The sequence below is a fragment of the Abramis brama genome (genome assembly GCF_963993115.1).
Source record: "Abramis brama genome assembly, chromosome: 16".
In the NCBI taxonomy this organism is placed as follows: domain Eukaryota; kingdom Metazoa; phylum Chordata; class Actinopteri; order Cypriniformes; family Leuciscidae; genus Abramis; species Abramis brama.
The window spans coordinates 30,987,027-31,010,677 of NC_139978.1; the positions used below are offsets into that span (position 1 = coordinate 30,987,027).

Genomic DNA, 23,651 nt, shown 5'->3' on the forward strand with positions numbered 1-23,651 from the left:
AAGGACATCACAACCACCAACTTCTGTAAAAGCAATACCCACTCACTGTATTCCAAGTCTTCTCATGTCATACAAAAGCAACAATTCACCTTCTCCTCCCCCTTTGAACCTCTCAAATGTCATTTGGACATCTGCATATTAAAACTTTAAGGAACCTGACACATGGGTACATAATAGCAAGTGCCATTTGTTGTCATTAGTGCCAAACCAGGCACAACAACAGGTCATGCATCTTGATGTATGAAGTTTGGGGTACAGTTTTGAGAGATTCTCTGTATGGAAAGATTGTCGAATATCATTTAAATTTAACATTTTGTTGTTTCTCAAACCTACTGTATGACTGGGCTACATAATGTGTATTATGAAATTGAATTAGCTATTTTAAACATGAATATATTATTATATAAAATCACACGATGTTTTACAATACAATGCCATATTTTATCTTCTTATGCATAATTCCCATAATTCATAATAATCAATTGTTCAATGCTTTGTGGGCAAAACTGTTCCCGAACAAATGTTGCCAATGCATTTTAACATACACCAAAGCACTTGTGCTAACATATGTCCCTCAAGTTACTAAGCAGTTAAAACAATAGAATCAAAGTAGCATTTCCGTTTCAAGTAAGTCTTGCCTAAACGAGTCGCTTGTAGTAACCAGGAAGGCACATTGGTCATTTTATGAAGACACTTTTATTGCAGCACCAGTTCGTGAGCTGATTCATCCACTCAGAGGAACCGAAGCTCAGAGGGGGAACTGACAGCACAGGAGGAGCAGGATTACACGAACACATTCATACACTCTTTAAGGAACACCGATAACAGTTTCTTTCAGGAATATAAACAACACCAGGCATTACATTGTTGCCAGGAATTATATGTTACTTTGTGACCCGTTGTTTACTCGCTGTGAAAGTGAATGGATACAAAGTTTCTCTCGAGGAAGTTTTTAGCCGACTGGCTAACCAGCCGTGAAATATGAAGACTTATGCTCCACAACAGAGTTACCGACTCAGTATTTACTCGAAATGAGCTCTCGAAATGAGCTCTCATGAGAAATAATTTCGGTTTATTTCAGTCGAACATATGTGTTGTGCGGACAAGTTTGCGTAAGTAAGTTAATGTTTCTTCATAACAAAAGATCTGAACTGGCTGACAAGAAAGAGCTCTGGGTCGCTGCTTTTATTTAGGCTATTTGTTTTATTAAATTAAATTTAATACAATTTTAAAAAGTATTTATTGTTTTTATTTTAATTTATTTAATTTGAAACTTTATTTTCATTAATATATTTCATTTTACTTTTATTATTTTCTTGAAGTTTAAATTTTGCATTTTTCGTACCTGATTTTAGAGCCTTTAATAATAAATTCTCCTTTTTTTTCTTCCTTTGTTTAATTGATTATTAATATGTCCTTATAAACACCTTTTATTTACATTTTAAGTCTACCTTTCACGTAAATATGCTTATCAAAATTTTATTTATTCATGTTGGACAAAGTTGAAATCTTTTGCTTTTCCCTTTTCGCTTGGGTGAAAATATCTATGGTATTGACACCATAGTTGAGTTATTTATTAACTTCTATAACTCAATGAGTTGGGCAGTATTTGACAGAATGTTTTGTCTTATAGACATGATTATGTTTAGTTTTGACAGTGAACTCGCTCACTTTCTCACCCTCTTAATCAACCCCACCCAGAAGCATGTCCCCTCATGCACAAGCACCTGGGGTGGTTGGATCACCTGTCAAAAGTAATAGTATAGTTTATTTATGTCTTGATTGCCTACCATTTGAGGGCTGGGGTAATACTAGTGTCTGGTTGATGTTGGCATTGTAGGGGTGTTTTGTGTATGTCTGCGGTTGTTGATGACTCTTTTGATCACCAAACCCCAAATGCGGAGCTTCGTTGGCGTGCGGTGGCATATATGGAAGCAGGTGGCTTGGAAAAAAGAGACTTTGTTGTTGTGGGTTTGGTGCTGGGAATGTCATGAGAAGTTCCTCCTAACATGCAGTCGGGAAGTTTTAAGTCAGGATGACTTAAACAGACTCCGCAAGTTGTAATTAACTGTTAATGTAGCCCGTCCAAACCTACACAGACCATCTGCACCATTTCAGACTATGCGTCTGTGAACTTTGACGGGTTATGTTTCATACCAGACCTCTTGAGTCACAAAAAACTAGCATGGAAATACTACACCAGATTAAATGAGTAAAAAATCATCGTTATGGACATTCTGCTGATCCGATCTTCCTGTGAATCAGGAAACATGGGCCTTCCTGCACACGCTTGCAGACACAAGTGGGTCAGTAGATGTGATGATCCTGTAAGGGGGATGGGATCTGGCTCGAATCATGGAGAGATTCCAGTTTGTACGTTAGATGTAGGTCATCCAGAACAAAGGCATAATTCTTGGGCCGACTGATCAAATGTGGTCAATATACCAAATTATTATGTCGTTCAATCCCAGTGCCAAGGAATTTCAGCATGTCCTCACTTCCAGCGTAATATGCAACGTGTCCAAAACACTTTGGCCGCAGATGAGGTCTTGTGTTAAAGCTGCCAGATCCATCCCGGCTACAGTAGATGCAGGAAAGAGGAATTTCAAGTGGCCTCTTTTTATTGTCAACTTGGTGCATAGACACCAGCGTTTATTAACGTGCATGAAATTGTGCATATTTTCCTCATTGATGTGTTGACCACTTGTTCTTGTACCACAAAGAAGGCCCTTCTATTATGTGCACATGGATGTGGAAATACTTGGAATGCCTGTCCTTTTCGTGCCGTGGCTGAAAGAAGCTTTTGGAGAGGAGTGAAATTGAATTGCATTATGCTCAAGTGTGTTAATGCATGGCAGTGCTTTGGACGGGCCCAGCTGGAGAGGGTGGGAGTGGGGGTGGTGGGTGTTCCTGGGGATAGAGGCCTCTACAATGCTTTGTCTTCTCCCATGTTCCTGTCGTTGTCAGTCTCCTCTTTGTTAGGGTTTTTATTTTTGGTTTCAGTGCTGACCTTGACAGTTACTATCTTTGGTTTCCTGCATTTATGCAGCATGCAGAGACCATCACCTTTTGTGTTTGCAAAATGTGCTTGTCAGTTGAACCCACTTGTGTTTTTTCCCCCTTTGCAGTCTCTTAAATGAAGGAAGAATGGCAGAGGAACTGAAGACATAGCTGTGCTACAGGAAAGAGGTTCTTCTGTGAACTTTATTAACTTTATTAACCGCAAAGGAAGGGGTTCTTCCTTGATAGGCTTGCTGTTGCAATGCCAGACAGCCCTGCATTGTGACGGCATCCTCGTCGTCATGCTGGCTCCTAGAGTGGACCTTAGAAAAAGAGGGGGGAATGTCACCACAGGAGGACCAGGAGGGAAGACGGCGACAACAGCAGCATGGCCACTCTCGCGAGAGCCTGGCGTCAACATCAAGCAGAAAATCTCCCAATGGGAGGGACTCAGCCAGCAGGAGGACGTCCAGAGTGGAAAAGTTCAGACCCAGCGGACTCTTGCTTCTCGTAGGCTTTCAGGGGACCTTCTTGGAAATGGACTTGACTGCAATGAAGGAAGTCGTAACAAAGTGACTGTATCAAAAAGCCTGGGTTTGGATTTCAGAGAAAACCATATGACTTTAAAACCGGTTACAGGTGAAATCCAGTCAGATTTCCCAAGAAATCACACGCATTCGGATAAATTTGTAACATCAACTCCTGCAACTAAGTCTTTAAGCACTGTTACACAAGTCCAAGTGACTAAACTGAATGTTAAAAGCAATAATTTTAAGTCAAACCATTTCCCAGATGTCAAAATTCCATCTCTACCTCAGTGTGCAGATGATCCAGAGGCGTTGCTGCCTCCAGGGAACTTTTACACCTCCAGGGGTTTCTGGAAACGACTGGAGGCAGATGAATCTTTCTGGGAGAGAGAGAAAGATTCCTCAATGGTGACTAAGTGTCTTGGTGAAATTGGACCTTCTTCCCCTCCACCTAAACCACAGCGCACATTCCAATACAAGGGTGCGAGCAGTCCGCCCGGCCAATGGATTCAATTGGAGAACCAGACTCCAACAGTCGGCAAATCGGATCAAGTCCGGAAACATGACATCATATTAAAGCCACCCAGCTGTCCACCACCTCCTTGTCCACTCAACACTTTCAACGGGTTTTCCAGAAACAGAAAGAACAGGTGAATATTTTTCCCGCAGTGCGGATCACATTACACAGTTAATCCAAAACATAAAAAAGGAAGTGAAGTTTTTTATGTGCTGCACCCAACAATTGAAAGTACTTTAAACACAATTTCTTATTCATGAATATATCTTGTCAGATGTTGCATTTAATATATTTAGGTAATCACTTAGAAAAACATTACAATATTTAGAATATGTTCTAACTTCTAACAGTTCTTTTCATTGATGCTTTTATTGTTGTTTTTTTGGAAGGTTACTTGCAGGCTACAAGTTCCTAGTCACAGTTCCTTGCATATTACGTAAAGTATAAAGAAGAGGGAGGGAGGGTGACAAAAATGAAATACAGAAAAAGTATAAGATCAAAATCATTGTTATGCGCATCCAGAACTCATCCCAAAGTCTCTAACACCATTTATTCTAACTGAGCATAGATTCATATGATGCAGTTTACACTATTGCAGTGGCCCACTCTTTCAATTCTAATTCCAAACAAAGTCTAACTGAATAAATCATAAATGTGTATAAATCATTTTTTAGTTTTAGTTTTGGTTTAGAATTTTCAGTTGGACAAGTATTTTAATTTTCGCTGTCATACCATCCAATGATTCGTTAAATAATTGGGTTAATAAAAAGTCAAATGCCAGAAACTAGATCATTGAACAACCCCCTTATGTAATTATATTGTACAAAGCAGGTCGATAACCCTTTATAAATAGCGTTTGGCTGGTTATCAAAACCTGTTAAACCTGGTCGCAAATGATATATCCTAACGAACAATAGGTGTTGGCCCAAACGTTCTCATACTGACATGCCTCAGTTTGATTGATAGCTCAAATCACGTGGAATGTTGAGAGAGGTGTGCTGTTTCTTTTCTAAGTAATCAGATTAAAAAAAAACCCATAGATTTATATTGAAGGTCCCAAGCCAAAATGAAGCAACCACATAGAAACATGCTAAAAACCACCAAAGCCCCTTTCAAGAAAATATTTGCAATGCCTCTTGGCAGCTATTTCGATCATCTATTTGAATGGGGAAATCTTAAAATCTCAAAAACCGCTTGCAATAGTCACATTTAAATAACTGACTTTAAAATCTGACATGAACTGTCACATAAATGTTGTTTCTTACACTCAAATAGCATTAAACAATCTATTCCTGGCTGGACCAGCCAATGCGCATGTGCAGTCCTAAGCGTGAGTCTCAGAACACTGGCTGTTTCTGTTGCAACTGGAGCGTCTGAAGGCAGCTGCAGTGAATTTACCGATTGGCTCTTTTATTAAGATGGTGGACTTACTCTACCTTATTACCCATTGCGCTTTCTCCCATTCATAGTAATATGAGTGCACCATCTTGGTATATATAAAGTCTTTTGCTGCATCCCAATTCGCCTACTTATACTATGCCTTAAAAATATGTACTGTTTTTGTGAAGAATGCTTAGTTACATCCATCCTGTCACCATTTAAACTGTCCTGTCAATCATCTCGTCACAGTTAAAATCCTCAACATTCAATTTAATTTAATTTCCTACCTGTGTGAAGTGAAATATAGTAGCACGTTGATCTGCCAGTCGTGGGTCTTTCATACAGAGACTCTACCTCATGTGTTTACAATTTGCATAAGGATGCATTTAAAAGTTAATGATGAAATGTATCATTACAAAAGTTCACAATGCTGTTGCAGATTAAATATAATGTGGATAATATTGAATAAATATATTTTCGTCCAATTAGACTCACACATCTGCCATGTTTGTAGTTTTTTAACAGTTTTTTTATTCGTGTTTGTAGTTCTAATCAAATCTAACCAGAAAAAGTAGACCACTGGGTATCTTTGGAATACTCATTTCAACATATTATGATTTGGAACATTTTTGAATACTGTTTAGAACAGATAGAATGCAAATTGGGACACAGCATTTGAAACCATTTAGAACACATTAGCAATTGCATAGCAATGACATGGTAACCACTTACAACACTCTAGAAATATTCATGTGTAATCACTGCACAATTTCTAAAGAAAATGTAAAATTTCTTGTAATTGTTTATTTCATACTTTGAGTTGGACAGCTTTGTGTCAGAGGACAGTGATGAGAGTTTAACTGTGAGTGGGTGATAGTTTAGCTGTCTGGCCTCGTCCCCAGCTGTGATGTCAGCTGTACTTTGGCAGAATCGCAGCCCATTGTCCACATTTGGCCTACTTCTGTTTCTGCAAAGATTACAGTGGTCACGCAAGGGCTTTCTGAACACTCCTATGGTCACACTGTTGAGTTGACTCCTTCCTCTAATTGTTTTTTCTTGTTAATCATTTGGAACCATTCAAGCCATAATATATCACATCTATATCATGTCTATTTTAACTGTGATGTGCATTCTAGTGCATTCATTTTTTGATTAATGGTTACCCTTTATGAAAGACCCAAAACCTGTTCCTATCTTGATCCTCTTCTCCACAGGAAGTCGTTTGAGTTTGAGGATGTGGTACGGCTGTCAGCCCAACAGGCCTCTAGAGTGAAGGAGGGCCGCCGTTCGGGTCTTTTCCACGCCCTGTCTGAAGACAGCATCTATGAGGACATCATCTGTGAGTGATTCTGAGAATCCCAAGACACATGTCATTGATTAGATATTACTGTGAAGTACGACTGAAAAATATGTCTGCATGAAATGAAAATCTCATCTTGATATAGCCTAATAATTTTTTTCTCATACTCTATTATTGGAAAGTTTGGGGTCTTTGGGGATTTTTTCTTTTGAAAGAAATTACCTTGTATTCTGCTTTGCATCACAGGAAAAAATTAAATTTTAAAAGGTATAGAAAACAATTAGATTCGATTGTAATCATTTTTCAATATATTACTGTTGTTACTGTATTTTTGATCAAATAAATGCAGCATTGTTGAGCATAAAAGACTTTACGGAAGAGGATTAGGGCCAAGCAATAATAAAAAAAATAAAACCATCTCAAGATTAAAGTCACTATAATGTGAGATTAAACTCGTTAAATTTCGAGAAAAAAGTCGAAATACAATCTTGAGAATAAACTCATTAAATATCAAGAATAAAGTTGTTGTGTTTCGAGAAAAAACTCGTTAAATTTCGAGAAAAAAAACTCGAAATACAATCTTGAGAATAAACTCATTAAATTTTAAGAATAAAGTCGTTGTGTTTCGAGAAAAAAAGTCGAAATGAAATGTAGAGAATAACGCATTCGATCAGTGTTCATTGCATAGCCTACTGATATCAACCTCATCGAGGTTTCGTGGTTTCCCAGGATACCATAAGACGCATTATTAATCGTTTTTGCTTGTGTACGCCTCCATCCACAGAATGTAAGACTGTAACCATCTATACAGCCATTAATGGCAATGCCGTACGGTTTTAATTTATCATAGCTGTCCATATGCCAGAGTCCATTTGGGCAAATTGGACTGATTTTTTCTTCTAAAAAGACCTAGCCGACCTATACCTAAGAATGTTCTATTCTTTGTTACTGAAAGAAAGTCTAAAATATAGACTAAGTGATCCAACTCTGCCATGTCCTCTATCAATAGGCTATGCAATGAACACTGATCGAATGCGTTATTCTCTACATTTCATTTCGACTTTTTTCTCGAAACACAGACTTTATTCTCGAAATTTAATGAGTTTATTCTCACGATTATTTCGACTTTTTTTCTCGAAATTTAACGAGTTTTTTTCTCGAAACACAACGACTTTATTCTCGAAATTTAATGAGTTTATTCTCAAGATTGTATTTCGAGTTTTTTTTCTCGAAATTTAACGAGTTTTTTCTCGAAACACAACGACTTTATTCTCGAAATTTAATGAGTTTATTCTCAAGATTGTATTTTGACTTTTTTTCTCGAAATTTAACGAGTTTAATCTCGCATTATAATGACTTTAATCTCGAGATGGTTTTATTTTTTTAATATTGCTTGGCCCTAATCCTCTTCCGTAAGACTTCTTTCAGTTTAAAAAAATAAATAAAATCTTACTGACCCCAAACTATAAAATGGTAGTGATATTGGTATTGTTCTATTTTTAGTGGTGAAACCCCTCTCAAAACTGTTGCAGCTTAAATTAATTTCTTTGAAAGCATCGCCACTACAGCCATACACAGTCAGTGGTCTTTTGCATCCCAGACAGCTGCATTAGACCATTCAGTTGTCTTTGAAAGCAAGAAAGCTTCTCATAGTAAACACCCCCTAAGAAACAAGCCTAATTATAGAGGGCTTCCTTAAGACAGACAACCCACAACTAGTTGATTTTAAAAACATGTTTGGCACATTCCTAATTGTATTGGAGCCAGCGTAGAGAACACAAAATATTTTTTGCATTTTTTAAAATTATAATAGTAGTGTCTTTGGTTACACTTTATTTTGATGGTCCTCTTCAGACACTGCCCTAACTATAAGCAACTTTGCAACTACATGTCAACTAACTCTCATTAGCGTATTAGTAGACTGTAGTAGCCTGTTAGTAGACTGTTAGGTTAGGGTTCGGGTTACTAGAGTAAGTTGACATGTTGTTGTAAAGTTACTTAAAGTCAGTAGAATGTCTGTTTGGGGAGCATCAACATAAAGTGTCAGCAGATATTAAGCAGAGTCTACTAATACTCTAATGACTGCTAGTTGACATGTAGTTACAAAGTTACTTATAGTTAGTAGAATGTCTAAAGTAGACCATTGAAATAAAGTGTTACTGTGTTGTTTCAACCAATCTTTTACAGCGGATATGCCGAAAGAGAACCCATATGAAGACATCAAACTTTCTCCCATGTGTTTACCTATAAGACGGCCACGAAACTACACAATTGGACAGAGAGAGAGCCCACACCTCAAGGTGACTGTCATTTTAAATATTTTTTATCAGTTTCCACATTTTTTTTTTAGCTGCAAATACGCATATTAGAATGATTTCTGAAGGATCATGTGACACTGAAGACTGGAGTAGTGATGCTGAAAATTCAGTTTTGCATCACAGTAATAAATTAATTTTAAAACATATACAAACATTCTTTTAAATTGTAAAAATATCTCACAATATTCCTTTTTAATGTATTTTTCATCAAATAAATACAGCCTTGGTGGGCATAAAATACTTCTTTCTCTAAGCTAATAGACATAGACTGAAAGCTGGCTATACATTTAAATAGAAAACCCCTATTCCCTATTTTCAACCTTGCTGCCATTTATTCCCACTATTTATTTCAATAAGAATAAGAAATTTTACATAAAGGCCACTGGCTAATTGTGTAACTAAACTGTTTGTTTTCTAATCCACTGTCTGTTACCTGTATGCAGCTCCCACCGAAGACCTTCACACTATTACCTAATGGCGACATGCTGCATAAAATGGGACGGGAACGCAAAGAATCCGTAACATCACCTACACGTACCTCCACTACGAACACTCCTAAATCATCAGCAGCCAAACCTGCTACTGCATACAAGACAAACCAACCACCCCCGGTAAACCCACACGCACAAACATGTGCCTCAGACGTCCTTAAACATTGCGCAACATGTGCCTGCCGTCACCTGTTTCTCTGATTGTATGCATGTGAACCACACTTTTACATGACATAATCAATTCTTTAGTGTTTTATAAATAGAAGAAGCAGGAGCTGCACCCAAACGCTGATAATTATTTGATACATAAACCACATTTCTCTAGCCTGTTTTGTCCCAAATCTCAAAATAAAAAATAGCTGTGAATATATGAAGAAAGAACCAGACATGAAACATGTATGAAAAACAGTCTAGATAGAAATGTCAGCTTTGGTGCTTGAAGAAAGAAGAGGGAAAGAGAGGGAGGAAGTGGTAAGGAGATGGATGGATGGTGGCAGGAAACGCTTCCTTTTGGAGCACAAGAGGTTGAAGATTATCATGAAGTGCCTGTGCATCATACTGGACGCTGCTGAGTAATCAGCTATATTCAGCTTTGTGCTAGCTATGATCCATATTGTTATTTTGGAAAGGCCAAATTCAGCAGGCCAAGGCAGCGTAGATTTTTTTTACATTTTACATTTTTTATTCATTTAGCTGACGCTTTTATCCAAAGCGACTTACAATTGCTATACATGTCAGAGGTCGCACGCCTCTGGAGCAACTAGGGGTTAAGTGTCTTGCTCAGGGACACATTGGCGTAGATGATGCTCACGGAGGAATGTTGTTTTAATAATGAGAGCGAGCAGAATGAGGAGGTAAGAACCCTCATTTCTTCATTAAAATTCACTCATTATAATATCAAACAGCATGTGAGAAATGTCAGTTGTCCAGTTCTTCTGTAGGTTGTGTTGAGTGGTTTACACAGATGTTAACTCATGCGTTCCAAATGAAACATCTAAAGATACTACCAAAAGTTTTTAATATTATTTATATACTATTAAAGTATTTATTAATATTTTGAATAAGCTTGTTTTTATATTTAAATTTTTCACTTATTTAATTTTAACTTTCAGTAATTTTGTTGTATTTTTTATCGTTTTTTTATATTTCTATTTAACTTTTAATTTTATTTCAGTTTTATTTTTTAGTAATTTCAGTGCTTCAACTCAAGTTGATTTTATTTCAGTTAGTTGTCAAGGCAACATTTCTGTTAGTGCGCGTGCACATGAAGGGGGGTGTGGGGAGTGGAGAAGAGAGATGCATGAAGAGGGAAGTTAGCTAGAGGAGAGATGTCCTAGACAACGACTAACGTTAGAATTATATTCTCTTGAGTTTTGAAATGGCCGACACACAACCAAAAAGACGACGTTCCGATGAACAAATAGCAAAGAATAGGGAAAAGGAGAAGGAACGCGCAAAGTCCCGAATTTACATCGGAAAAGCCTTTCGACTCATTCATGACTGTTTCAGGAAGCACGGAAGGGAGGGGGAGGGATGGGATGAGGAGGAGGGAGGGTTGAGCTAGCCTCCATTTTGTTTGACAATACTTCGAACGTCAACAAGAAGTGACGTCACCCAACATCGCTTAGAGCACCTTTAACATGCTATATAAAAATATCTGTGGGGTATTTTAAGCTAAAACTTCACATACACACTGGGGACTTATTTTACATCTTGTGAAAAGGTCATTATACCACCCCTTTAATTTCAGCTGTATTTAAATTCTTTTTAATAGTTTTTGTTAACAATATTAACACTGGTTTGGACAAATCAATAACAGCTGCAACCCTCTTTACTTGTCTCTTTCACACACTTTCAAAGCTTTTTCCATCCCATTAAAATGTCTATTTAAACTAATATAAAATTAAATATAAAACAGATTCTGTATTTCTTAAACTGCTTCATTCTAAAAGGAAGTTACTTCCTGACTGAATCTGTTTGTTTTTTACCCACAGTGTTAATTGTATTTAGTTTAAAATTTAAATTTGTATTGATAATTATATACAATACTATATTTATTTATATTTTTGCTGAGGAGCTGTGGGGTCAATGTTTTTAAATGGTCTTTTTGTTTTACAAAGAGATGTTAATTGAGGCATATTTTTCATTCATTTAAAAATTCTTTACTGATTTATTTACTTTTAATACTTTCTCACCCTTTGTTGACATTTGATGTTTGTTTGGTATACTTTTCTTCTAACTTATAATTGTCAACATTTGTATGTCACATGCGTATCTCACTTAAAAAAAAAAGAAAAAGAAAAAAAGGGAAAAAAAAGCCCTACTTTGCCTGGTTGTTGTTAACAACCTTGAAATTAGACTGTATCCTGTGATCATGGTGATTCATGTCTTTGAACTGAAACAGTAAAGCTTCATGAACCCTCTCTTTTTTCTTTCTGTGATGAATCAAAGTCATAACTTTTTCGGTTCTGTGCTCAAATACATGATCATATTGTTCACTGTTTTATCTTGCATTCAGCCACCTAGCAACCTAAAATCATCCTTCCGTGACTCAATTTCAAACTCATGTGGACGTCAGAGCAGCACATGACGCTTGCTTTGAGTGGTGCTTAAAGGGATAGTTCACCCAAAAATGAAAACTCTGTCATTAATTACTCTTCCTCATGTCATTCCAAACCTGTACGACTTTCTTTCATCTTCGGAACATAAATGAAGATCTTTTTTGATGAAATATGAGAGATTTCTACCCCTTCATTGACAGCTACGCAACTTTAGACGTTTCAAAAAGTTCATAAAGAGATTAAACTAATCCATATGAATTGAGTGGTTTAGTCCAAATTTTCTGAAGAGACTCAATCACTTTATATGATGAACAGATTGAATTTAGACTTTATTCACATTTAAACATTGATCAGTTGTGGTAACCAGAAGCTCAAGCATGTTCGCTTGACATGCAAAAACCAATGAGGTTCATTCTCGTGTTATGCAGCACGTTTGAGCTTCAGCAAAGAGGTTTAGTTAAGCTTCTGTTTATGATCAATGTTTATATGTGAATAAAAGCCTAAATCAAATCTGATCATCATATAAAGCTATCGAGTCTCTTCAGAAAATTTGGACTAAACTGCTCAATGTGGATGAGTTTTACAACTCTTTATGAACTTTTTGAAGGTAGTTGCGTAGGCTGTCTATGGAGGGACAGAAAGTCCTTACGGGTTTGGAACGACATGAGGGTGAGTAATTAATGACAGAATTTTCTATTCTATCTAATTTTCTAGAACTATCCCTTTAAAAAGGCCTTTGCCATCTCCACACATGGAGAGCATTATGTTTTTATCTGGAGGGAAGCACCACCACACTGTTTCCGCTCATCATGGGCAAATGCCACCACCATGTGCTGTCTCACTGTGTGATGTGGGCAGACCGCTGTGGTCTCCATGACTATGAATCATAATTAACATGTCATGTTCTGCTGACCAAAAGAGAATTACAGGTCTGAAATACACATGTAGACGCAGGTCATTGTGACACATGAAGTCACATGATAAGGTAGGGTATGGGATTTGCAAAACGGCCTGCAGATTTTGAAAATACACAACTCATATGGTCCTACCTTCTTTCCTCCAACGCTGGCCCTGACTCCACCCATTCATGTGGAGGGAGTGGGATGGGGGGAGGGGGGTATGGTACGACCCTTTGATTGACGAACTTACTGTCCAATGATTCTAGGTGGTCTTGGAAATGATTGGCTGGAGTTTTTCGAGTCCTGCCCGTTCCACAGATGATTAAATTGCTTAATTTTCATTTCAGTGCTTCTAACTCAGTGGCTGTAAGTGGGTTAGGAATAGGATTTCAAGTGATTTTGAAAAAATGTACAAAAAAGAGAATCACATACCCCACCTTTAAGCATCTTAGTTATACTTTTGTATGTTGTTTGCATGCGTTTCATATTTTAAACATTCATTTGCAGGGATTCCATTGTAATATTTAAATGTTTTTTTATGCACACTACTGTTCAAAAGTTTTGGAATTTTATTTATAATTTTGGGAAATTTTGCAATAGCCTAGTGTGAACAAAATCCTGAGGCATTATTATTTGCGTTTCTCATGTAGCTCGTAAAAAGGATCCAGGAGATTTTTGAAGCCAAAAGAGGAAGGAAACGAGTATGGGTGACGGCAACCAGAGGTGAGAAAGGAAGCATATTTCATATTTACCTGGTTTACCAAGAGAAAAAGTGTAATCAACCTGTAAATGTATGTTTTATGGCAGATGAATTGAGTGGAACAGAGAGTGATCCTGAGGAGAGCTCTAAAGGTCAGTGTCTCCCTCAGGCCTCGGCACAGGGAACTCTTGTTTATTCAACTTTAACTTGTATATCAAAGCAGTTTTTATAAACTTATCAATACTGTTTTTTTGTAGATCGCTCCCAGCGCACAGTGTATGTTCAATCAACCTTAAAACGGCGTCCGGGTTACCGCACTTTAGAGAGGGACTTGATCCAGCTTCAACAGCGGCAACTTTTTCAGCAATTTGTTGTGGTGTCGCTTAGAAAAGGTTCCCCTGGAAACACGTACATCCCTGAGATTACACAACAGTTCCCTACGAAGGTAAAGAGACCTAATGACAAAATGACATAACATTTCACTTTTACAATAGGATGTTTTTTTTGTGGAATGTGTGTTTCACCATTTTCTTTTTAAATAATATATATTTTTTTAAATATTATACATGCCTTTTTATATTTATATATTACAATTAAAATGTATTTTATATAAAATATTAAAATATATTAGAATACAATTATTTACATTATAATTTTTAATAAATGTTAATTATAATATATGATTATATATATTTATATATTATAATTAAAATGTATTTATTTATTCAATTTATAAAAAAATATTTAAAGTAAAAATTGTAAATAAATATCAATTGTAATTATAAAACAAATTGAATGTATAAAAATGCAATTATTTAATATTTGATTTATATAAAACATAATTTTTCTGTCTTTATTTTGCATTTAGTTTGAGAAGTCTACTCGTCTGTCTCGTGAGGCCGAAGATAGATTAAGAGCAATTCCCAAGTTTTGTTTTCCTGACTGTCATGACTGGTGTCCCTCTTCGGACCACACCAGGTAACATGCTGATATTAAACAGTTTTATGTTAGTTGGCTTACTAATTCACTCTTCTAAGATGATCTTTGATTATCACCCACAGTGAAACATTTTCTTTTGTCCTGACGGGGGAGGACGGGAGTCGTTTATTCGGATACTGCCGCAAAATCCTGGTAAGTTTGTAAATGTGGTCATATTAATTCAATAGAAAAACATAATCTCACCTGGTCACCTTAATTATTTTTCCAAACATGCGCATTCATCATGTCATTCCAAACCTCACATAAGTTCTTTTGAAAATCCAGCATTTAATCCTGATAAGCATTCATTGTCACAGTTGTGAACACAATGGCGTTGTTCTTCCATGAAAGGGTTTGGCGTCATGGCATCTTTGTTTCCAGGCAGACCATTAAAGTATGCAACACACACGTCTACTGGAAATCCTGTAGAATTCAACCAATCAGATGGCGACTTCGAAACTCCTGAAGTGTTTCCAGTTTTGTGTGCCATATGCATCAGACGTTCAGCCAACTGTCCGTGGGTGTGACGTCTGAGGCTGAGAGCGTATTTAGGCCACGCCCACACCGGTGGGGGGGGGGGGCAATCCAACCGTCTCCATTGACTTTGCATTGCGAGAGGCTGCCTCCTTGTCATAACAAATAACAAAAAACAAAACAATGTCGAAAAGCTGCTGTGTGACAAGGTGTACAGCAAACAAGCTAAAAAACCCAGAAATAAGTTTTTATAATCTGTCGACCCCAAAAAACGAGCATTTAAGGACACAAAAGTGGCTACAGGCAATTGAAACAGAGCGCAAGGTGTCATATTACTCTGAGAACTACGTCCACTGGAGCAGGGAACGTAATCGGCGACAGTATAGCTTAGCTTACAAAAATATAATATATAAAACTGACATTTGGATATTTGACTTACCAGTGACAAAATGTGTACTGCATTTTTTAGTGCATACTGAGTGTCAGGATCCCAATTTACCCATTCGTTCCAGCCTGTACCCACTTTTGTGTCCTTAAACGCTTGTTTTTTTGGGGTTGACAGATTATAAAAACTTATTTCTGGGTTTTTTAGCTTGTTTGCTGTACACCTTGTCACACAGCAGCTTTTAGGCATTATTCTGTTTTTTGTTTTAAGTCATAAATGACAAGGAGGCAGCCTCTCGCAATGCAAAGTCAATGGAGACGGTTGGATTGTTTTCCCCCTTGGTGGGCGTGGTCTTCAGATTATGACGCGTTGCGCAACTACCAGTGACTTAAGTGTACGTTGATTGGTCGAACACATGCCATACGAAACACCATTTTTAAAAAGCTGTGCATACGCACACAGTTTATTCCACGATGGACATAAACAAGACATACATAAACATACAGAAAGCTACAGAAAGCTTCTGTTGACAGCATTTACCTGTTGCCTTTGTCTGCAGCGTTGTTCTTTTTTCAGCCTGGATGAGATGTAGCACCGCAAGTTGTCGTAGGAGATTTAGTCTCTTAGCCCTCCTTGCTTTTTCCATCGCATTACCTATAAGTCGACATTCCATCTCCGTTATCACGAATCCCACGACACACAACAAAAACACAGCTCTGATCACGGCGTCCTTTATTCTCCAGTTGTTGAATGCCGCGCTTAACGTCGCGGTCGGCCAGCTCACGTCACTTCAGAGTTCCTACTGGTGTTTTGCGAATGCAACTGGGAAAATGGCCTTAGGGGAACATTTAGTTCTCGGGGAACCACCCTAGTGGCTAGAGCCTATAACTAATTTCCTAATAACTACCCGGTGCGAAAGCCCCTATAAATCATCATGGAGGTTTGGAACAACATGAAGGTGAATAAATAATATTCAGAGAGAGTATATTGTGTGTTCTCAGTGCTAAATATGCACTAACCTTGACAATTGTCCTGTGTGTTCTGCAGCCCGGTGGGAAGGGGAAGAGACTGCCTGAAGTTCACTGCATCATCAGCAGACTGGGCTGCTTCAATCTGTTCTCAAAGGTCAGGGGCATTTCTGAGACCAGATATGAATTTCCTGTTTGATCAGCACTAAATCCTTTTAGATTGATGCTGAAATGTAACTGCCTGATATGTTTGGGAGTAGATCTTGGAGGAGGTGGAGAGGAGGAGAGAGATTTCTCCTGCTTTGGTTCATCCTTTCATGCACAGTGTCATGGAAGCTCCCTTCCCCGCGCCTGGACGCACCATCACTGTCAAGAGCTTCCTGCCAGGCTCTGGCAATGAGGTAAGGTATTGTTTAACTCTGCAAAGAATTTTAAATCTTATAGAATTGTATACGTTTAGTTTGATTTTTCTCTGAAACATTCTCAGAAAATCTAGATTTTTAAAAAGTTGCAAAATGTTGAACTTTTGAATTTAATTTGGTTATTTTTATTCCATAAAAGATGATTGTGATGTTCTTGACATTAGTACTAGTTATAAAGGACAACTTTTTGTAATTCATTTATTTTACAAATTAAGAAATTGGTGTAACACCAGTTAAGAATTATCATTAAAAAATAGTTTTTATGATGGTATCAGTAACATTTGTTGTATTTTGTACTGATGCTTAAAATATGAAATAATTATTTTAATAAAATGTAATCAATACTGATAAATAATTATATTAATTAATTAATTTTAATTTATACATGTTTTTTTTTTTATAGTTAAAAATATTACAAAAAGTATTTCTACAAATTCCAACAAGGGTTTTTAGGCACTTTACACATTCAAATTTCATATTTCACATTTCAAATTTAATTCATATTATTTTATAAATTGTTGTTGTTATAGAATTTAGCCTTTTACATAGAATTTCTTGCCTATTTGAAACCTTTTTAATCACTCAAATGTCAAGGAACAGGTTTGTCACAATATTTGTAGAATCACGTGTGTGTCTGTCGTATGCGTAGGTTCTGACTCTGTGCAGGCCGGTGGACTCTCGTTTGGAGCACGTGGACTTTGAGAGTTTGCTGCAGTGTCTCAGTGTGACCAGACTCCTGCAGGTCTTCGCTTCTCTGCTGCTGGAGAGGAGGGTGATCTTCATCGCAGACAAACTCAGGTACAGACCCATGCTGAGACCCAAATATACCATTCTGAATACCAACTAGAATTAAATTCGATCCTAACTCTCTTTGTCTCTGGCCAGTGTCTTATCCCGATGTGCTCACTCTGCCTTGGCACTGCTGTATCCCTTCACATGGCAGCACACGTTTGTACCAGTGCTCCCTGTCAGCATGCTGGACATATGCTGCTCTCCCACTCCTTTTGTAATGGGGGCGCTGTCTCCATCCCTGCCTCAGGTGCTGGATATGCCCATCGAGGAGGTCAGTTGCCATATTTAAAGGGATAGTTCGCCCAAAAATGAAAATTCTGTCATCATTTACTCAGCCTCAAGTCATTCCAAACCTGTATGAATTTTTTTCTTCTGCTGAACACAGAAGAAGATATTTTGAAGAATGTCGGTAACCAAATAGTTGAAGGGCCCCATTGACTTGTAGTATGGAAAAAAGATACTATGGAAGTCAATGGGGCCCATCAATTGTTTGGTTACCGACATTCTACAAAATATCTTACATTTACATTGTCATTTAGCAGATGCTTTTATCCAAAGCGACTAAATTAAGTGAGTCATAGTTATTTATCAAGCGAGTCAAGCGAGTCATCTTCTTTTGTGTTCAGCAGAAGAAATTAATTCATACAGGTTTGGAATGACTCGAGGGTGAGGTTGAGACTTGAGTTTTTTGGCACCAAAAATGACAAAATTTTAGTGATAATTTCAACCCTCTTTCTGAGCTATATAGTAAGGATCTTTATTTAAATGATCTGTTATGATTGGCTACACTTTTGAACACTGAATAAGTGTTGATGTGCAAATATTGTTGATCATGTGTTCAGGGTTGACATCACAACCATTGATTTCTAGCCATTTTCTCATATTAGTTTCAGTAATTTGACTGGGTTATGAACTTTAGAGTGTTTTACTTCAGAAGAATAAAAACATTCACGTTTTACATGAACTTTCTTACTTGGACTCATCTGGCTTTTGGAACACAGACTGCCAGAAGGGGATTTTTTAGGACGCTGTCATGGATCCCATATAAGATGCTTCTAAACAACAGTGGAGAGCTCTGAGATTTGATTATGACCACGGCCGGAGTTTAATTTAATAACTGTCATGCCTTGAATTGTTTCCATTGTTTAACAGCTTGAAATTCCCCATGCCGGCAATAACGTACTATTTGGCAGAGGTATAAAGTATTAAATCATATCTATAAGATGCTCCAAGTTTAGTGTACTCTTCGACTTGGTGACAAAGTAATACTTGTTTAGCATTTAAGGTGCTAACATGTGTTCTAAATAAAAATCTTCATAACTTCAAACCTTTTTAGTGAACACAAGATTGCATTTGTCTTGTTTTAAGAACCTGATGAACTTTAGAAAATTATACAAGCTTGCCATCTGAGGTTCCTGTCTGGTCCATATAGTGACTTTTATGTGATTGAATGCATAGGAGTTTTTTTAATGCTTTCTGTTTTGAAAGAGCATGAAAGACGCATACGTTTAACTTTGTACTAATGGGTTCTTGCATTCTGTTATCATTATGACCTTCCATCCTTCTTTTTCCATTTTGTCTCATTCTTTCAGGTGCTTATTGTGGATTTGGGTGCTGACAAGTTTGTCGTTCAGGTGTGTATGCAGGTTTTAGTTTTCTAAAAATACAAAGGGTGTGTCCTTTTGAAAGTGTGTTTGTGAGGGTTTGGTCTGAAACTCAAGTCAGGGCCTGAGTAGCTGAACTTAATTGTCAGTCAAAGACATAAATGTGGTGGTTTTAAGTGATCTTTTTGGCCACATTTACACTGTTAACAAAATCAAGTTTATCATACACTACCATTCAAAAGTTTGGGGTTGATAAGATTTTTTTTAAATGTTTTTTAAAGAAGTCTCTTTTGATCACCAAGGTTGCATTTATTTGATCAAAAATACGGTAATGCTCTAATATTGTGAAATATCATTACATTTTAAAATAACTGTTTTCTATTTCAATATATTTTAAAATAGCAAAGCTGAATTTTTAGAAGCTATTACTTCAGTCTTCAGTGAGCATGTTTACACGCACGTTCTTAACAGCTTAATAAGCCGACAATACTTGTAGTTATGTAAATGTGTTAACCTGTTTTCCTTTATCGGAGTATGGTCATAAACGGCTTAAGCATAAACCAATCGACACAACTAGATTTTTGCACCTTACCCCGAATTCTCATAGAAAGTAAACACATTAACCTGCTTTCTGTGGGCTTATTCACTTTTAAAAAAAATGTTTCTCAAAAATTACTAGTAAATTTCACAAATAATTACAAAGAAATGGCAAGTGACACATTGAAATGAAATTTTGAAGTAGAAAGACTAAAATAATATTTTCTTGTAAAATGTACTTCAATAATCTTTTATTTAAAACTTAATGTATCTAAAATATCTTTATTTTCAGTGTTGAAGTGCACATGTGTGATATGTGACAGGAAAGCATCCTGTGGATTTAAGCCCATCCAGGCAGAACGAGCATTTCACAGCAGGGGAGAAAATTAACAAATTAATCAAGAAATTAACAAAACATTTCTTATTATTATCAATGTTGAAAACTGTTGTGCTGCTAAATATTTTTGTGGAAACTAATGATTATTTTTCAGTACTCTTTAATGAATAGGAAGTTTAAAAGTACAGCATTTATTTGAAATAGAAATCTTTTTCAACATTATAAATGTCTTTACTGACACTTTTAATCAATTTAATGCTTCCTTGCTGAATAAATGTATTAATTTCTTTCAAAAAAATCTTACAGACCCCAAAATTTGAACGGCAGTGTAAATCAGACACAGATCATATCTTTATTGTTGCATGCAGTAATACTTGATTAATTATTTTTGGTTTTTAATTTGCACTTTCAGTTTCTAATTACTGACAAATTGTTATGCGAAATGCAATAATGCGCGACTCATCCATCTGGTCTCTATATCAATATTTATGTTTCTTTCCTAAATTTGCTCTTACATTCATCTTTCCCTCCCTTCTGTTGTCCTAGCTTGGAGATGAGGACTGTATCTTACCTAGAAAGCTGCAGGCAGCGCTTCAGGAGATACTGGAGAACAGGGAGGAGATACTAGAACAAAACACAAGGGACAGAAAAGGAGGTTAGACTCATCACACGTGCCGTTATTCCCTTCACAGCCAAACCCAAAGTTCAGTTTTAAACTGGTTTCACTGTGTGAATAAAGGTTTGGTCTGTTGTCTTGTTGTGTCAAATTAGTTGTTCATCTTTTGAAATCTATTGTCTGTACATTCATGATGTGATGAGTAACCAACCGTTAAACTAGGCCAGTGAGGTCAGGAACATGCCGACAAGTATCAGTTCACATGTATGTTTTGTTAAGTTGGCCCAATGGTAAACGGTCACTTGCTGGTTATACTGAATATTAAAGGACCAATGCAATGGCTTGATGAGCACAGTTTTCTTTCATGTGTTGACATATTTCCTCTTAAAACAGGAAGGTCTCTTTATTAAATAGGCAATCATTTTTGACATTCTCATTCTAGAGAGCATTTGATTGAAGAACATTTGAATATGAACCAAAAAACAATATTTGACTTTGTTTTCCTAGAAGGGGCATATAAACTGCCTTAAAGTTAATAGAGATGGGCTAAATGCCTCAAAAAACAGATTTTAAGTGTCTGTTTAAAGGCATTAAATTTGTAACTTTCTTTAGTGTGTAATGTTGCTGTTTTAGCATGAAAATCGTCTGCAAAGTTACAAAACACAAGTCAGTCCAAAGGGAGTTATTCTCTATATCGGTAAAAGGACTGTTTTCTGAACTCCCTTAAACGCCTCGATTGTAGTCATGAGTTTTCTTCTGGAAACGTACATGTCACAATATTCCTCATTTAAATAATTCCCATCCAAGGCGTAAGCAAAAAAGGCAGATGCCTGGTTGAGTTGCGTCGGTGGCATGTTGAAACTCACAGTTATGGTAAAAGTTGTGACATTTCTGAAACACACTGGAAGAGGTTGACCAATCACAACACACTGGTCCAGCCGACCAATCAGAGCACATTGCACTTTACGGAAAGAAGGGCTTCATAGAGTCAAACTAAACAGGGCTACGTTTCCCATTGTAGAACCATTGCTACTAATGGACTCTGATAAACTCACAATGCTTTTTTAAAAATGCAGTTCAGAGCATTACTGACAGACTGTGCTGCAACATTGTAAAATATGTGAAAATTAATGTGTTTTTTAAATATTCAAGCATGAAAACTTATTATAGTAGAGCCCAAAAACAAAGACTTTGAAAAAGGCCATAATAGATCCCCTTTAATGTTTGTTTTTTACGCTGTGCATTATCAGTGTCACATTGCGGTTTTATTTTCCTAACAGAGAAGTCAGACCTGAGCACTTTGGTGTCAGAGGCGTTCGTGTGGTTCTTTGTTGAGCTGGTCGGACATTATTCTCTCTACATGAGCGACGTAGGACCCGGTGGGACCCGAGAGCTTCAGAGAGACGCTTTCAGGAAATCTCATCCTTCCCGAGGAGTGCGGCAGTTTCTTCAGCTCTTCATGGAAACGCAGATGTTTGCTGGTTTCATTCATGACCGAGAGCTCAGAAAGGGAGGTGTTAAAGGTGAGAGAAGGAATATTCCTGGTTAAAGTTGTCATTTTTAGGATGAACTGTTCCTTTAAGTAATGAGAGGAAAATGTTGTTGTTGTTGTTGTTTAACAGGGTTGTTTGAAGTGAGAGTTGCAGATTATTTGGATTCATATCCTGAACCTGAACCCAGTGGAGTCAATAAATTTCTCAAGGGGCTTGGTAAATCTTTTTCTGCTTTTCCATTTGTCTTGAATAAAAAGATGAAGACAGACTTATTTGTTGTTTTTTACTCACAAAAATGTTTGTTTGCAGGGAATAAAATGAAATTTCTGCAGAAGAAATAGAGAACGGTGTCAGACGCCAAGTATGAGCGACTACTTTTTTTTTTTTCTTCTTCTTCTTTTTCAAAAGCATGTGATGACTCAACCAGCATGTCAGTTCCTCTCTCGTAGGGATCACTAGAGGGTGGAGATGAGGTCAAGACTGCAATCAGCTTGTTCTGCCCTGAAAATTCTCCGGCTTGGATTTGCCGCCCTGACACAAAAGAGGAAAAGACTGGAAATGAGTTTATAAGCACAAGGAACAAAGACAACTGAATTAGAACAAAGAGGAAAGGGAGGAGTCTGTCATGTTATTGTCATTTTGATGGATAAGGAAAAAACTGACTATGAATGCATAATAACAAGGTTTGGGTTAAATGTCCATTTCAGATGTCTTACATGATTTTGTCTTTAATGTATTTTTTATTAAACCAGACAATAAGGTAAGCTTACGTTTTAACCTTAAACCTTTTCCAACTGGAAACTTAGTTTAAAAGAAAATATGATGAAGGATATTCCCCTATAATTATTAATTTATGATTCTTCATATGTACAGAAATGTCAAACATTTATTTTTTTTGCCAGATTTGATTTTTGCGAAATATCAATGCATATGTTTCATTTTATCAGAGGCTTTTACATTTTGTACAGGTTTTTTTCTTTTTCTTTTGTAGACAAACTAGACTTTTTGTAACATTTGAAAATAAAAACATCTTTTAGATGCAGAGGTGGGCAGGCAGTGTGAATCAAACAATGTGATCTTGTTGTGGAAATTAGAAATTTGAATGAATGTCCAGCGAATGAGAATATCCAGAATGCATTGGTTTAAAATATATAGTATATATAAACTTATTATGAAAGTGCAGTGTATTGTTAAAACTAGCAGTTATGTGAATTTGGGGGCTACAAACTAATAGTTTCAGCCATTTGTCTTTGACATTACATGACTGCATTTGTTATTTAATAGTTTTGATTACTTTTCTATTATTTTATCCCTTTCATGCACAGAGGTAACTACAGTGGACAGCTATTCAA

At 36.8% G+C, this 23,651-nt stretch overlaps 1 protein-coding gene across 6 annotated transcripts; it reads left to right on the forward strand.

The window, feature by feature from the left end:
• Positions 1-730: 730 nt before the first annotated feature.
• Positions 731-23,341, forward strand: dennd2c (DENN/MADD domain containing 2C). 6 transcript variants are annotated; one of them, XM_084086777.1, is made up of 20 exons: positions 735-1,116; positions 3,129-4,177; positions 6,639-6,763; positions 8,912-9,024; positions 9,486-9,653; positions 13,644-13,716; positions 13,801-13,845; positions 13,951-14,138; positions 14,562-14,671; positions 14,755-14,824; positions 16,578-16,655; positions 16,759-16,899; positions 17,570-17,718; positions 17,806-17,983; positions 19,305-19,346; positions 20,737-20,845; positions 22,087-22,329; positions 22,429-22,515; positions 22,609-22,660; positions 22,735-23,341. In XM_084086777.1, exons 2-19 carry the CDS (start codon positions 3,303-3,305, stop codon positions 22,638-22,640), a joined length of 2,826 nt encoding a protein of 941 aa, XP_083942903.1. In that variant the 5' UTR covers positions 735-1,116; positions 3,129-3,302; the 3' UTR covers positions 22,641-22,660; positions 22,735-23,341. The 6 variants fall into 6 exon arrangements, with proteins under 6 accessions (XP_083942901.1, XP_083942903.1, XP_083942905.1 ...); XM_084086779.1 differs by having other exon boundaries at positions 22,749-23,341; XM_084086778.1 differs by having other exon boundaries at positions 735-1,112.
• Positions 23,342-23,651: the final 310 nt, after the last annotated feature.